This window comes from Alosa pseudoharengus, unplaced genomic scaffold (genome assembly GCF_046254945.1).
Source record: "Alosa pseudoharengus isolate Yale_2024_CS ecotype anadromous, Long Island Sound unplaced genomic scaffold, YU_APseudo_1.1 YU_APseudo_1.1_scf_9, whole genome shotgun sequence".
Taxonomy (NCBI): Eukaryota; Metazoa; Chordata; class Actinopteri; order Clupeiformes; family Clupeidae; genus Alosa; species Alosa pseudoharengus.
In genome coordinates this window covers 28,309,792-28,326,497 of record NW_027468881.1, presented here as the reverse complement: position 1 = coordinate 28,326,497, position 16,706 = coordinate 28,309,792, and the positions used below count along the sequence as shown (strand labels likewise).

The window sequence follows — 16,706 nt, the reverse complement described above, 5'->3', positions numbered from 1 at the left end:
TCCATCGATTCTCTTCGGTCCGCGCTCGACCTGCCGGGTATAGCATAGACTGGCCTATTTTTGATTTGGAAGAATTAAAGAACGATATTTCTATGTCTGCATTTTTCGACATTCACATTTACTATTAAATAAAGTTTAATGTGATATAGTTATGTGGATGTAGTAGGACTATATAATCCGCATGTTTATACGAATGGGTGGGAATATCAAGTGACAACGTGGGACCATATCCTGGCTCTTATTGCCAGAAAATCGCAAGGCTGTGACTACAAGTGCGAAATTACCACGGTGCTGCCTTCGGGCCTGTGGCGTGAAACCTAAAAAGAAAAGAATGAATAGGCAAGGCTGGTACAAGCCCCGCAACGGAGAAACGGGCTATTTGTAGCATTATGTCCCATTTTATGGATATTCTGTACGCTTCCCTTTGCCCTGTACAATATCACCTCACACGTCGATCTATAGTTTTGCATGTAGGCCTAGTCACAAATTCCAAAGACTTTTCTACGACACAAATTGTTTTGATGATTGTATTCGACACAATGAGTTATTTTTATTCGCAACGGACAATCTCACTAAATCCAGCACACGAGTGGCCTGCCTTAGCCTTCTCTCTCCAATCGATCTATTTCCACAAATTAATGTAGAAAGAAGCAGCTAAAATGCAAGGATAGGCTGATAAATGATGTCCATTACTGTAACATGTTAGAGACAACGGGAAATAAATGTGTATTTAGACTTATGTTAAATGTTGCATGCACCAAACTCCAGAGACAAAACATCTGACATTCAAATACACATGTGTTAATGTGAAAACTGTTCTGTTCACTTTTGATGTTTAAGGTTAAAAGTTTCTATCAAGAATTAAAAACAAGTGTCGTTGTTCTCTGTGTGACGCACCCCGCATTGAAATGTAAAGTGACTCTCACTATAAATACTCCAGCGAGACCGCATTCCTCCACTCTCAACGAGGACTAGTCAGAGCGCGCATTCGTCTTCACATACAGAACATTTTGACCTTTGTCATGGTTGCTGCAGCAGACTCAGAGAAGACCAAAGTCTTCAGTGGGAAGAAGGTGGGCATGCTCACATTGTTCATTTTAAAATGTTAAATTAAATAATTAAATCTTATTTTTTACACGACCCGATTATATAGACCTATGCAATTTCCTAATGTTTTCCCCCCTATTTGTATTTCCAGGTTTCCAAGCCACTGATGGAGAAAAAGCGAAGAGCTCGTATCAACAAATGTCTTGATCAGTTGAAGACCTTGTTGGAAACCTGCTACTCAAACAACGTACGTGTATAATGCTGACTGAATAGAAAAAGTCTTATTTGTTGATGTCAATTTCACTAAGTTAACAGTGGCTTGGCTTCTCTTTATAGATTCGTAAACGGAAGCTTGAAAAGGCCGACATACTGGAACTTACGGTCCGGCATCTGAGACATTTACAGAAAAATCGCAGTGGTAAGTTTAGTTTTTTTAAGAAAATGATATGTGTGTCCAAAGCTTTCCCTTTTAAGAGAGCACTTATTTCTGCTTTACAAATGCACTGAGTGACACTTAAAGTAAAGTGACAAAAAATTATCTTTATTCAGCAGGTTCCCCTATGCACACCGACTTTACCGAGTACCAAGCAGGGTTTCGTAGTTGCCTGGCTGGAGTGAATCAGTATTTGTTGGTAGCAGACATGGGCGGGAGCAACCGATCCGACATGCTCGCGCAACTCTCTAGCCGTCTTCTTCGCGCAGATGCGCGCAATGAAGATTTCAGCACCACGGACAGCGACTCGAGGAATCGCCAGTCAGCAGATCTTGGCGCGCAAAGACTGTCGCCAAATATGGCTCTGCGAGCGAATCGTATAGCCGTGTCAAGCTGTGTTAGAGGTGCGGCAACCATCATAAGTCATGGAAACGCAGTGAAAACGACAGAGTTACCAGGCAAAGACACTTTTCCTGGAGCCTGCCCGGTTGGAGTGACTGCTGCGAAAAAACACAAGGGAAACTGCACTGCTGGTTATTTGTCCAGAGGCAGTAGCCCCACTGATGGACAGCATATTGATAAATACGTCATGCCCCCCTCTGACTCCTACTGGCGGCCCTGGTGACACATTTAGTACAGTATTTGATTAAATACACAGATAGGTTATTTTAGTTTGTATAGATTGTCTATAGAACTATTTAATTACATAATTTGCACAAAGTAGATTCTATAATACACAACGCACTGTACTTTTGTATGCCCTTTCTATTTTTTAAAATAAAATACTGAAATGTTGAATCTCTCTGAATCTCAATCGTGATTGATCACATTGCTCCTCAGCATGATTGCCACCATCTCAAGCACAGTCTGTGTTTTATGTTGTTATAAGTATTGCGAACTGTAGACTATCAACCACCCTGAAGTGTTGTGTTTTCCAAAATGACTGGAGTGACTGGCCGCTGAACCTCCGTAGCAAGAGTGTGATGACTGATGAATAGTTCATGATCCAGTAACTTATTCACTATTGCCCCATATAGATTAGACCACAGGACTTAATTATAACTGCATTTGCGAAGGTCTGGCATATGAGCAATTTCAACAATGAAGCTGAGAGGCATAGCCAAAAACGTTCTAGTTTTCTGTTGGATACGATGGGAGGATATGTAAGGAAGTAAGTGCTTCTGTCACAACAGTGTCCACGTTGTAATATTTTGTCAAATAAAATAATCTATCAGTACCACCTAACACCTGTAGTTCCCAGGGTTACGCACTAGCCTACGCAGTTCTGTGGGAGATTCTACAGCATACGTCCAAAGGAGTTAAGTGAGCGGTTGGAGACCGATCGTGCGCAAAAAAATTTTCACGAATGCTTGTGAGAAAATACACTACCGGTAAAAGTCTAGGGTCACTTAGACATTTCTATTCCACTCCATACCAGCTGAGATCAGTTGCATTGTTTTTTTTTTTATCAGGGCAGCAGTTTTCAGATTACATTATGTGCTTACATAATTGCAAAAGGGTTCTCGACTGTTGTAGAAAGAAATGGCTGATCTTTAATTCAATATCTACATTGGCCATTATCAGCAACCATTCATCCAATGTTCCAAAGGCACATTCTGTTTACTAATCTGATATAATTTTAAAAGGCTAACTGAGAAAACATTGGAGAACCCTTTTGCAATTATGTAAGCACATAATGTAATCTGAAAACTGCTGCCCTGATTTTATTTTTAAAAAATGCAACTGATCTCAGCTGGTATTCTGTATATAATGGAGTGGAATGGAAATGTCTAAGTGACCTCAAACTTTTGACCGGTAGTGTACATTCACCGAATGCTGAAGCTGACTATTACAACTTTTCTGTCATCACCATTTAACATCAAACCTCGTTGAGACGAATACATCAATTCCCCTAACCTTTACCATTTTGCCCTTGGCGTATCTTAGTCCACCCCAAAGAGAGTAGGCCCGGCCTACAGAATGCATGAATATGGAATAGACTACGTTTGAGTTAGTATTTCCTCAGTATTTCTTTACTTTTCCTTTACGTTTTATTCCCTTATTCGAATGGTCAAATTCGAAAAAGTATCCTTTGAGGCTTTACAATCAATCCCTGACTGAAGGCAAGTGTTAAAATCACTTGAGAGTTTCTCTTCAGTTGTGGAGGCCCGTCGACTTTGCCTTATTACACTCGAAAGAAGACCGCTTTAAGACAAATGTGCACATGTAAGCCTGAATGGATTGGTACACAGTTATTTCCAGAAAACGCAGGAAATAGTTTTAGCATCGTAAATGGTGACATTGGAGTATTTGGCTTAAAAATTAGCCTATTAATGTGGGATATAGGCCTACATTATTATTGTTGCAACTTGAATACAGCTTTAGATGTCTTACTGTTATCTTCAGTGAATTTGGAAAAGACAGGTTGTAGTATTCAAGGATTGTTACTTGTGTCATAAAATCAGCTGCTTTTTGGTGGGAGTAGAGGATGGCACCTTGCGGCGAGGAGAATTGGTGACACGCCCTTGCCTTTTCACGGCGCATTCAGGAGTGCGGCGCGCTGGGGGTGGTGAAAGGGAGTGTGGACCAGCCAAGGAAGAGGGTGCCTCTCGAGCTATGCGAGCCAACTCGGAAGATCCTGTTTCAGTTTTTTAATGTGCTAAACGCGTCCCTTTGCCCTCCTCTACTTCCGAGACAAACCGTGGGGTTTTGACTCGTGAGCAAAGCCTCCCCTGAATATTCAGCGGTCCGCCTTTTGGCCGTACAAGGAAGGACAGATCGCTTTATTGACGCTGTTAAATGGAATCGTCAAAGTAACCTCGTTCTCAGTGACAGTAACTTGCATTATAAATGGTGCATACTTTTGTTGTAGGCTGTCTTCCCCAACTTGTAGTTTGTAAATGCATTGAATATCACGCTGCCAAGTACGCACTCATTGAAACGTTCAACGAATTTCTATTAACTCTTTGCGTTGTTTAAGTATCCATCTAAGGGGGAGCCACAATAGCAGCGCAGCAGAGTTGAAAAGACAAGAAAAGGAGAAGAGTATCAAATTTGCATTAGACTGTGTCCAGTGGAGCGCTCTTAAAGCCAGACTTGCCTCGCTGCAAAAATGTGCCAGTATTCGTCGGTACTCGTCTTATGAGTTCAGAACAATGGACCAAGCCAGTCAGTAAGTGCCATTTAGCTTCTTAGACTGCACTTACAGGTTTTATTGGTTCTGTCCAACAGGTGTGCAGGGTGAACATCATGATCACGACGATAAAGAAAGCACCCTAAACCGTCTTTTGTGTGCGTCAAAAACACCACACCAACATTATGAGACAGTTCTCTCTTTTTTCTGCGATATGGTGGAAAAAATATTGTTAAATAAGGGCAATAAAGAGTCAAGATGTCTTGAAAGATTTATTTTATTTTTCTAACCTTACATATTTTTTAGGCAGTATTTCAAAAAGTGTTAGCATCGTTAAAAATGAGAAGCGAGTGTTTTCATAAACGGTTGATGTAGCCTACACATTTTCTTGATGAACACTTCTCTCAGAATTAGGCAGGACGCCAGGGTTTCCATTGACAAACGCAAACACTTCAAACAATTCAACAAAAGTCGTGTTTCTCTTCATGTAAATGTAATTACTTCAAGCAAAGTCATAATATCAGCAACATAACATCAAACATCGTCCATTAGTTTGACAAAGTATTTAGAACCGAGGATATGTTACAAAATTACGCTCTGATATTTTTTTAACAAAACAAACGAAACGAGTTCTATTTTTCAAATCATAAATAACGTTAATCGTATTGATTTTTTTTAAAAATAGAAGTGTTTATAGATGTGCATTATGTAATCAAAGTGTGGTGCACGGAAAAATGTAAACTAGAACGCACAGATCTCACAAAATCTCAGACCTCCGCTGGGAAAAAAACGATATGGCCAAATGTTTCATTTAACATGTCAAAGTGCTTAACAAAATCTGACCGTGCTACATAATTGTATCATTATTTGAACAATGTCAAGAGTAAAGAAGAAGTATCTCCACAAACAACATAAGGCTACTAAAAATCCTTCTGGGTACTTTTCAAGTTGCAGGCAATATTGACTTTGTTGCTCTTCCTTATTTCGTCTTGGTGAATCATTGTCTAGCCCAAACAGAATATCATTGTAAATACATTCATTTAACGATAATACCCATTATTCTGGTAGATTACTTGACTTATTATCTAAATCGTGGCGAAATGTTGCATTGGCTATAATATTGTCCGGTATAGTCCTAAATGTTTGAAAAGACTTGGTCATTGTTACAGAATGAGGAAGACTCTGGCGCACTGGCTAGTCAACATGGCAGATGCCTGGCAGATTGTGGAATCCAAAAGCAAATCTTCAATGGCCGAAAGATCAGCTCAACTCAGCTGCACTTGCATGGAGCACCATTGGCGAGTTTCACAACAGTATTTGGCAAAGTGTAGCCTATATGCACACCCGTGCATGCTGGCAGCTAATGCTCAGCTAGGAGTCTGAACTCCCAACTCTTAATTAACAGTATTTAAAATGGACATCAGGGAATCCTAACATCCTGAATAAAGGAATCAGAATAGCAATACACAATGCCATCAGATGAAAATGCCACATCTTTGACTCTTACATACAAGATATTTTAATATAGCAGAAAGCCATTTGATTGTGACCTGAAATATCTGGGCAAGTCTCAATAATAAAAACATTTACTGTAGGAAAATTATTATATTAATAATATACCTTGTCCTCTTCATAGTCAATTAAGTCCAATTAAGTTGCCCCTAGTTTCAGACACACAGTAGACTCTGTGGGTGCTTCTGACTTTTTCCTTCTCCTCTGAACATCAAAGGCCAAATCATAGTGAAGTTATGTATGTGCAATCTGAAAGTCCTTATTGACAATCCAGTACCAGTAAGATCTACTTTAAACATCAGTACAAGAGGGAAATAATTTAGTATTAAATAATTACAACACATTTACACTTTTCATTTGACAGTATGACCCAACATATAAGGGATGAGAAAGAAGTCAACAAGGGCAACCTGGAACCTTAAACAACTATGGGCAGTTGTTTTCTGCAACACTTTGCAGAAAGAAGAAGAAACATTTTGAACACTTTAAAACTGAAGCACTATGTGAGAAAACACATTTCATTTATTCAATTATCAAAATAATAACACCGCACTGCCATGAAGCAAGATCTCCCTGTCCAAAAGAGACAAACAGCCAAGAGAGAGGAACCGTGGCCCAGTAAACATGACGTGTGAACTGAGAGAGAAAAAAGAAAAAGTCAATGAATAGTTGACTGCCCAGAATCTTCTCCATAAACCTCTATTCCATCTTTATACTGAGCGTCCTCTTTAAAAGAATGAAAGTAAATGTCTAAATGACACACACAAAGCACTAAGGTCAGCACTGCTTGACTCCTTTTTGGACCTGACTGATGTTTCAGAGACCCCGGAGTGTGGCCTGCTGATTCTGTGACACAGGTGAAACTCTGTAAACTCTGTTTGTCCTCTTTGCCCTATCGTCTCTCCACTGTGCTCGTAATACAAAAACATTCCACTTGAATCAGAACAGCAGGTATTAATCAAAGCAATAATAGTCAAAGTAATAAGAACAGCAACAGTGAAAAGCTTAAAACGGGCGCTTAAGTGGCGGAGCCGACCGAGTCGGAGTGGAAGGTGACGTATCCCGACGAGGAGGCCGAGGGAGAGCTTATAAAACTATTTGTGCTTCCTTTGCTCTCCATTTTCATGAGGAGTTTCTGCTCGGCCTCCCAGCCGCCCCCACTGCCCCCGCTGCCCTCTCCAGGGCCGGTCCTGTGCCTCTGACTGGGGGAGGCGGGCGGCTGCTCGTGTCCGTGAGGGCCCGCGTCCTGGCTGGCCACGCACTTTGTTGTGTCTCTCGAGGAGCAGCCCTTCCCCGAGCCGCAGGTCCCCGTGCCGCCCGAGCATCCGGCGCTTCCGTTCCCTGCGCCGCTTGAGGTCCCGCTGACGAAGCTCTCCAATCTGCTGCCCCGGCGGCTACCACCGCCCCCTCCCCCTCCTCCTCCGGTGCCTCGTCCGGCGTGGTCCTGGGGCAGCTCGGTGAGAGCGCAGCCCCTGCCGTGGTCCGAGAGGCGGCGCAGCGCTTGCGGCTCGCGCTCAAAGTTGGTGAGGGGGAAGTGCGGGTAGAGGACAACGGCGTGCTGACCGGCCCCGCCGCCGCTCCCGTGTGGCGGCAGCACCTCGAACGCCTGCGGCAGCAGCGAGACGGCCGAGGCGCGGCGGTGCGGGCTCTTCATGGGGCTGGCCAGCGGCGTCTCGTCGATGAAGCTGATGACCTCGTCGCGCCCGAAGCACTTGAGGAAGTCGGCCTCGTGGTGCCGGTCGCCGCACATGCCCGCAACGGCAGCGCCGCCGCCGCCGCCGCCGCCACCGCTTGACAGCACGGCCACCCTTGGCAGGCCGCGGAGCGCGTAGCCGCTGTCCTCGGAGCGCCGGCGCTTGCGGTAGGGGCCGCCCTCCTCATGGTAGGAGACCAAGCTGCCCCTCCGGCGGTCGTGGTGGCGCGACGAGCTGTACTGCTGGATCCCAACGATGTCCTCTGTGGAGCCCCAGCGGTGCAGGTAGGAGGGGATCTGGCCGCTGGTCCACATGTCGGTTTCGTCGTGGGAGTATCTTCTTGTAGGGGGCACCTGCCGCAAAAAAAACGAAAGGAACGTCTTATCAGCATTCACTCAGAACGCATGGGAGACATGTTAAAAGCACAGAATGACAACACTGTCTCACAAAGACATACAGGCTTCTGGGGAGAATTTGTAAGGCTATGGAAATGACAGTGGGTTCATTAATGACATTCAAAGGGAAAACTTTACCCAACTGATCACTTTTACCCTTTGACGTGTTTAACTGTCTGTGCTCTTCTGTGTGTATTTGACAAACATGTTTATCATTGTGTTCTGTTTAACTAATGGTAATGGTTAATTACATTGTCATCACTTTTTCAATGAGGAAAATCCATTACACAACTCACAAAACCAAAACTAAGAAAAGTTTTTTATTTTTTTTTATTTGGGGCACTATCAGAACTTAAGACACATCCACAAGTTCATACTCACATTCCACATTGTTCTGAGAACTAAGCAGGAAAGACGTAATGTCAGTTTTGTTTTAGTTATCAATCCACTGTCTCATACAGCTAGCATCCCAAAGCATACATCACAAGGCCCACAGCACCAGAGCGCCCCATTGTGCAGCAATCTTTTCTCAGTGCATGGAGGGGTTTGGGGGGGGGGGGGCAGCAGACTATACAGGGGCCTGGAGTGTGAGTGTGCGCTTTGACCAGCAGGGGGAGGCAGAGCATTAGCATTGGATGAGAGAGAAAGGGGAGGGGGAGAGAAGGGGAGGAGCAGGAGTGATGAGGTACAATAGCAACGCCTCACCAGGATGCAGAGATCAAATGCTGGATCAAAGCCAGCAGGACTTTAAACAGACCGATCACGGGAAATGGCATAACTCCCGGACCCATGTGGAGGGTGCATTTTTATGTGGCAAAAAACTGATGGTATGAATCAGCTTTAGGGGTAATGCACAAGCAGTGGGACTACTAGAATTAGTAGAGGCTCTGCTTCTGCTAGTAATGCACAAGCAGGATCCCTTCCCATCTCCAAAATAAGCCGGGGCCCTGAAATATCAAACTACAGTCCATGGCCACACGACTACATTTTGAGAGTGTGAGGAATTCATCTTGGGAGACCAGGGCCCAATTTGACAAAGCAACGCGTGATTTAGTGAGTGGCTGGAGGCTGGCCCTGACGTGCCGTTCTGTATATCTGCTGCGGTGGGTCGGGCATGAGAGGTGGCATTCGGGCATTACTCAACTCTACGCAATGCAGGAGGATGAGGTGGGCATACAGTTGCATGGTTTTGTAGCGGATCACAGTGCATCAGCATTTTATTGCAGAATGTCATTGCAACGGCACTCGACTGTTCAGCCCCAAGGGGAGGGGAGCTGTTGTCGTCTGGCGATTACAAACAACTGGCAAGTGCTCAATTTGGGTCACATTTTGCAATGAAAAGGCACAGAGATGGCACTGTGATGGATGTCTGGATGTGGAAAAGAGAGCTGAAGAGGAAGAGGGGGGGGGAGAGGGGGTGGGGTGGGATTGTCTTAGGAATTGGGTTCTCTATTTTCAGGCCACGCTCTCCGCGTCCAGCCGTCGAGCACTGTGTGTGTCCAGCTGCCGTCCGTCCGGCAAATCTGTTTTAAAAGAATCCTGACAAATTAGTGTCAGGACAAACACGGTTTAGCGTGTGGCAAATGAGGTTAGACGGGCCATCAGTGCTCGAAGACTGTATGCTCAGAGACGACTGCTGGGATCTCAAGGTGAAAGAGGAGCATTTTACAGCTCTACTGCTAACTGGCTTTCATGTGAGGGGGCCACAATGAGACTTGGGTTTCTACGGATGATGGGTTTTCTGTTCCAGTGCCTTGTCCTAAGCTAGGCTGCTGAAACAGTTTCTTACTTAGTCACACGAACAGCTTGCGGAGGCACTTTCTAAATGTACGTCTTGGAGAAGAAAGAAAAAAAAAAATGTTGTCAGGTAAGGTTCCTGTAGCCCAGTGGAGCATGCATGGCTCTAACAGTGAGTTCAGGCCCCTGAGAGTAACGCACACAAGATTTCAAAACGTTAGTGTCTGTACCACTGCCAGTTAGATAAAGGTGTTTGTTAGGTAGAAATTTAAAAGCGAGTGCAAACGCGAGAAATGACTCTCTAATTGGTGTTCCGAAGCGCTTGAAAGGCTGTGGGAGTTAAGCTTTGGTGCAAGCAGCAGGTAGCTTTGTCACACGTGGCTCTGCTCAGAGAGAGATAAAGAGTATGTGTCTGAAGATGAGGTGAGCATGGGCTTTGTTGGTCTTGTTTGCCAAACATTAGTCAGCCAGACTATTGTTTTGATTCATACGTCTCTAACGTCATGTCTGGATATGTCAAACACCGTGTGAGTAATAGTTTTTAGGGATTTTTTCCCCTCTGAAACGGGGAAAAAAAAAAGTTTCCTGAAGGGAAAAGACAATCATGTAACAACTCTCATGGAGAGGGCCTGCAGCATGCACAACTGAGAAAATCTTCATATGTAGGTTCACCATACGAAGGTTCACTGCAAAGTATATCAATTTTATGAAATAAAAATAAAATTAATAGAAATATACCTGCAAGTACTGCATTTTATCTTCCTGTTGTTCCCTCAATGGATAACCCTGGGGCACACCCCTTTCTAAGGTTGAGAATTCGTACATGGCAATACGGTCTATCGTCATGATATCGGGCCCCGGGCTATAGTCATACGGTCTGTCATAAATTAAATCCGGATGAAAGGCTCCATCCTGGCTGTTTTCTGCGAATGCAGAAAGCATATATATCAGAATTCAAAACGAAATGGACTCAGATACACAGACAGACAGACAGACAGATAAAAAAAAGGAATAGATCAAAAAGACAAGATCATCTTCTTATTTTCCATGTCTCTTCTTTGATGATTTCTAAACTGAAATTTGGTGTTAGGGAAGCTTTTGTTTAGTTGAAGACAAATCAATCAATATTGATGTCAGTATATGGCCAGTATTTTTCAGGTTCATTCTGGAAAAAAAATCTGTCTGAAAATCTTAGCTGCTGGCCATGGGCACATAGGTGATGCTGTACACCTGAGTGCAGAACAAAACAAAACAAAACAAAAATCAAAAGAAAACACCTACCCTCTCTGGAGAAAAGGTGGCACCTATGGTGAGGCATAATAAGACGTGCCTCTAAAACAAAACAATAATGTTAAATAATTTTACATTCGTTTTTTTTTATCGTTTGGGTCTGTGTTGACCAGTAGGGTTTAACTGGGCAGGTTTTAGTGTGGACTTTGAGGCATGAGCCTTTGAAGTACAGTGTAAAATGCTGATCTTGTGGCAGGCGTGGCCAGTTGCAAGATGAGAGATGAGATTAGCACAGGCATTAGCTTAGCATGCAGGTCAGTAGCTTTTGGAGAACAAGAAACAACCCTTATACATACAACTCAGCTGGGTTATACAAGGCAACCCTTCTGCAAAGAAGAGTAGAGAACTGGTAACATTAACAGCACAAATCGACACTATCACACACTAACCCCGCCCCAGCCCCCAAAAAACCACACACACTCACACATAAAAAGCACTATCACCCACAGTTCTTTTTAATGTACTAAGAATTACTGCTACATACTGCATCACAGCACAAATACCAACACACTTGGCAAGAGGGAAGGATGTCTAAGTTTTGGATAGTGTTTTAATTGGCCCTATCCTGTCAGACTAAAGCCTGACTTTCAGCCAAATTTAGACAGATTTATGATCAGGGGGACAGCCGGTCTTACGATGAGAGAGAAAATAATAATTTAACGACTGGTCAGTGCTCTTAAGGAGATAACACTTTAATTATGACAGTTATTACATAACAGGAAGACACTTTACATTAAACGATACCTTGTGTTGCGAAAATGTGAAATGTGTCGTACAGCCCATATTGTTACAGATCCAGCCATGCAGAGAGTACTGTGATCAGCTGCTACTAACGAGAATCGTTTGTGATCATTTGTGGTGCCTTTCTATAGAGCTCCTTAGTATTGTCCCCGGAGCCCATGATAAACAGCTGTGACAGCATTCAATCTTTTTTTAGCTGACTACCTTTCCAGATGGAGAAGTAGGTCACATGATAAATCCAATGAGTCTCTCTCATGCTCTGCCTTCCATAATCATCATTGGTCCACCCTGGGAGATTAGGTCTGACACATTTCAAGCCAGGGAGGGGAAAAAAAAGTCTCACTACCTAATTCAAATATGGCTGAAATTACCACTGGGCCCATTTCTGCTCGTCTTCCCATTATCGATTTGACATCAATTGACTCTGGAGGACTGACCCAATTAGAGGCCAAAGTCTGTGACTCTGACAGCCACCCTTCGCTCTCCGCCCAACACCTCTCCCCTCCCCCTCCCTCTCCATCTCTAGGTGCTCCCCATGCAGGTTAAGCCAGGGATTGGGACGTTACCTTCGTCCACGTCGTCGTTGGACATGATGGCCACGCACTTCTCCCACACCATCTTGACGTCGGCGCGGTAGCGGTCGCACGCCCACAGGAACATGGGCAGCAGGATGGACTGGGCGATGGAGCACCAGAGCACGCACAGCACCATCCACGTGTACGAGCGGTCGTACTTCAGACTCGCAAAGCTCACCACCTGACAAGGCCAGGGGGAGAGAGAGACAGAGAGAGAAAGAGAGAGAGTCAACAATCACATGCCGATTCAGGTGACGAAACTTCAAAGAGAGGTACAGAAAGATTGAAAGAGAGAGAAACAGAGAGAGAGAGTGAGAGAGAGAGAGAGGTTAACAATCAGAGGGAAGTGGATTCAGGTAGAGACAGTTAATGAAAAAAAGGGACAGCGAGATAAAGAGAGTGAGCAAGAGGAGCAGAGGGAAAGAAAAAGAGAGAAGGAAAGTCAATAATCAGAAGGGATGTTTATTCAGGTGAGGAGAGAGAGATAAAAGAAAGTGTGAGACAGAGAGAGAGGGGGCAGACGAGTGGAAAGGGGTGAGAGGAAGAGACTGAGACAAAGAGAAAAGAAAAAGAGAGAGAGAAAAAACCCCCAAAGCAGAGTGACGGCCTGACAAAAAGAAGAGAACGCGTTCAAGAATTGATTGTCCTTCAGCAGAAATGTACACCGCAGTGCAGAATGCAGCAGTGAGACATGTTATTAATAACGATCGAGCAACCAAGCTCTCTATGGCCCCACTAGAAGGCTGAGAAGTGCAACCTTGGGCCAGTCTGCTTATGCAGCATAGTGGAGTGCCACCACAGGACTGTTCTCTGTTTGATTTGTTTTTATCGACAGTCTAGCTGAGGGTGCTACTCAAGATCTGACTACATCAGAGCAAAAACTCTCGTAAGCTCAAATTCACTACTTAGTACAAACTTAGAGAAGGGTCTGAATATAAATCAAGAAAGATGGCTGACAATCTATTCAGTGGCAAACTCTGCCCAAGCACACTTTAATACACTGGATTTCCAGTATTGCCATGTAATGTGTGTTTGGAATGTAGCTGCACATAATACATGACCGTCACATTGTTTAATGCAAATGAGGGACAATGAGATCCCATTCAGATTTGTGTTTTTTGCCCTGATGGATGTAGAAGTCTAATGTCTAAATGTCTTTAATATCTAAAGTCTATTTGCTGTTGTGGTGCTGGCCAGATAATTACATTTCATATTTAGCATTATGGCACTTGACTGAAATACAACTTATCAAAAAGTTTAACTGCATGACTGGCCAAATTTTCATAGATGTCATATCTTCTGACTTTCGTTCAGACTACTGCTTATTTCTCTCTGTCTCTCACTCTCTCTGTCTCTCTCTCTCACACACACACACACACACACACACACACACACACACACTGAAGTGGAACATATTCTAAACAGTCTCTGATAATCTGGCTTTCTGTCTACATCCTCCTGTGAGCAAAGCCAGGCCTGAGACAGTAATGCATTTAAATAGCTCCTTCTCCCCCAGCACAGACACAGACTGGAGGTCAGCGGCCGTGTTCCTACGTCTGCTTCTGCTTCTCCTCTCGCCTGTCTGCTGACTGGCTGTGCCCCCCTCTGATGTCTCTGGGGTTGTTTTACGAGCCGTTTGAGACCGGGGGCCGGGGGCCGGGGGGCAGTGCCGTGCTAACATCACAGCACAGAGGAGCGGTGAGCAGAGGGACAGTACTCTATGTTTTCATAATGATGTGATTTAGAGAAGATGGAGCAGATTGTCAGCACTGTAGAGAGTGGCTTAGGCTATGCACATGTAATGGCACTGTTGTGTGTGAGTGTGTGCGTGTGTGCGCGTGTGTGTGTGTGTGTGTGTGTGTGTGTGTGTGTCAGCATGAGGATAGATTGATATTTGAAAGTGAAAATCTCTGTCCAGTGCATGCATGCATGTGTGTGTGTGTGTGTGTGTGTGTGTGTGTTGTGTATATGCATGTATTCACTTACAAATGTGGATCTGATTGAGGCTCAAGGTCAGCATAGGAATTGGTTTGGGTTTTAAATGAGTATTCAGTCACTGGTGCGAATCAATGGGTCATGCCACAGTTTGAGGCCTCCGTTATTGATTTCCCACAGTTGGGCATATTCATTGATGTACAGACGCTCACACACACTCTCTCTCTTTCTATTCTTCTTATGTTCCCTGTCTATCCCTCATTCATCAATGCCATCCCCCTTTTTCCGTTGTTCCACTCTTTTGACTTTGTGAGCTGTTTAGGAGTCAAACTGGAAAGCTGTTAAGAGCTGCTGTATGCTATATTAACCTCAGACTTATCAGAGCACAGGAGCCCAACCCCCAAGCCCTTCAATATGGGACTCACAGGTGATATAGGCCACTTGGCCAGTGAGGAGCGCATTCAAATCCAGTTGGATTCTTCTGTTTCTGATTACAGGGAGCAGGAGTCGAACAGGCATTTTCTGGTATAGGGATCTATTTTAGTCACAGCCATCGGAATATAGTCATCTGCAATCTTTGTTGGTTACAGGAGCTTTTAATATTGCTGAATTGCAAAAGATACAAATGACTGCCTGGCATATTGAATATTATTTTCTATGGGACTTGCCGGTCTGCTGGAGGCGTGTCATTTTGATTAAGTAACAACATACTTGCCCTACACATGTAGCTATTGTTGCAGTTCAAGATAACCCCCTACAATAGTAAGAGCAATATTTCACTTGTGGTGAGAAACCTGTTCAGAATGTGGCGACAGGGCTGGAGGCTTTGGGGGTTTGCGAAAGCTCTATATGGACAATAACACGCGGTCGAGTAACCATAAAAATTGCAGCAGTGCACTTGAAAATCAATTCCCAGACTCCCAGCACTGCACAAATGAGGAGTATAAAAAGACTTAGAGGGCAAGAGTAGCAGGAATACATAATGATGAAGGTAAGCCCCACTGTGATCCAATAAGAGCAGTGTCTGTCCTTAGCATCGTTCTATCTATCTACTACTAATGTGGTGCGTTGATCGTACAAGTCATACAGCGAGGGTTGGAATTGGACCCAATTTGAACAAGTAACAAGTAATCCCCCAAATGGCGCGGACATATTGAAGGTAGTTCATGATCATCTTTAACTGAGGCTAAACAGGAAGGCTGGCGTGGCACTGTGGACTTCCTCTCCAGGTGGCAGTCTGTCTGTCCAGCTGAGATGGTGGTGGTGGGAGAGAAGAGTGTGTGTGTGTGTGTGTGTGTGTGTGTGTATGTGTGTGCCGTGTGTGTGTGTGGAGATATAGTGGCTCTGTACTGGCCTTGGGACTGCATAATGAATCAGGATCCCATGCTAAAAAATGTATGAATGTCAGAGACAGAAGCTGGGCAAATGGCTCGACTGCGTGCAGCCATACTGGGAGACTGTGGGAAAAAGAGAGAGGCTGCGAAGGCAAATCAACCCTACTATGGCCGCCACCACAGCCAGCCCAGTGCCTAAAAACAACAGCTGGAGTGAAATTCTGTTGTTTTCTCTACGAGCTAGCTGATCAATTTCTCATTGTCATTCTAAATAGAGATGAAACAGACAGAAGGGGAAGAAAGAGGAAGATGAAATATACAGAAAAGGAAAAAAGGACACAGATGGTCCCAGGTCAATACAATAAATACATCATGTATCCAAATTTACTTGTTTTCGTAGGATTTTCTCTACTGCCCCACCATTCATTTTCTCCTAACATGAGATTTAAAAAAAAAGCAAGACAAAAATGGAGAGAATGAAAGACAGAGACCGAAAGAAAGACCAGGCATACACAGACGGACGCACCAACTGAGAGCCCCAGATGGCCTGATAGACGAACAGACAAACAGAGAGGGCAGGCGCACAGACATCTGCCCGAGACCCATGCCGACAGCCCCGCTCCAAGCGCACCCTAAGCCTTTTCTTCAAAAGTAGGAAAATCCACGTGGTTTCCTCCAATGCCTATGGACTGCTGCTGACCACCGCGGCTCCTCTAGCGCTCCTCATCTACATATCCGCTGACCTCACTTCCATTGGGCTCTAGAAGAAATCAATAACACCAGCGATGCAAGACAATGCAGTGAATCCCTCTGGACCCCTACCCCTGTATAATTACAGACGTATATCTGAGGAAAGAGAGCAGGAGAGAAAGAGAGAGAG

The 16,706-nt window shown here is 44.3% G+C and overlaps 2 protein-coding genes across 2 annotated transcripts in view; one reads left to right on the top strand and one right to left on the bottom strand.

The window, feature by feature from the left end:
• The first annotated feature begins 1,022 nt into the window (after nucleotides 1-1,022).
• On the top strand, nucleotides 1,023-2,105 carry her3 (hairy-related 3). The gene is made up of 4 exons (XM_076277262.1): nucleotides 1,023-1,073; nucleotides 1,199-1,294; nucleotides 1,384-1,465; nucleotides 1,600-2,105. Exons 1-4 carry the CDS (start codon nucleotides 1,023-1,025, stop codon nucleotides 2,103-2,105), a joined length of 735 nt encoding a protein of 244 aa, XP_076133377.1.
• A 2,767-nt stretch (nucleotides 2,106-4,872) lies between these two features.
• gpr153 (G protein-coupled receptor 153) overlaps nucleotides 4,873-16,706 on the bottom strand; it is a 37,298-nt gene continuing 25,464 nt past the window's right edge. Inside the window, exons 4-6 of the mRNA XM_076277497.1 lie at nucleotides 12,549-12,738; nucleotides 10,690-10,874; nucleotides 4,873-8,172 (exon numbers count right to left, since the gene is read on the bottom strand). Of these exons, the coding sequence (XP_076133612.1) occupies nucleotides 7,144-8,172; nucleotides 10,690-10,874; nucleotides 12,549-12,738 (1,404 nt within the window). The 3' untranslated portion in view covers nucleotides 4,873-7,143. The remainder of the gene's footprint in view (nucleotides 8,173-10,689; nucleotides 10,875-12,548; nucleotides 12,739-16,706) is intronic.

Coding starts and splice junctions, on each gene's coding strand:
- her3 (XM_076277262.1), top strand. CDS start 1,023: ATGGTTGCTGCAGCAGACTCAGAGAAGACCAAAGTCTTCAGTGGGAAG. Junction 1,074..1,198: donor AAGTCTTCAGTGGGAAGAAG/GTGGGCATGCTC, acceptor TTGTATTTCCAG/GTTTCCAAGCCACTGATGGA. Junction 1,466..1,599: donor TTTACAGAAAAATCGCAGTG/GTAAGTTTAGTT, acceptor TTTATTCAGCAG/GTTCCCCTATGCACACCGAC.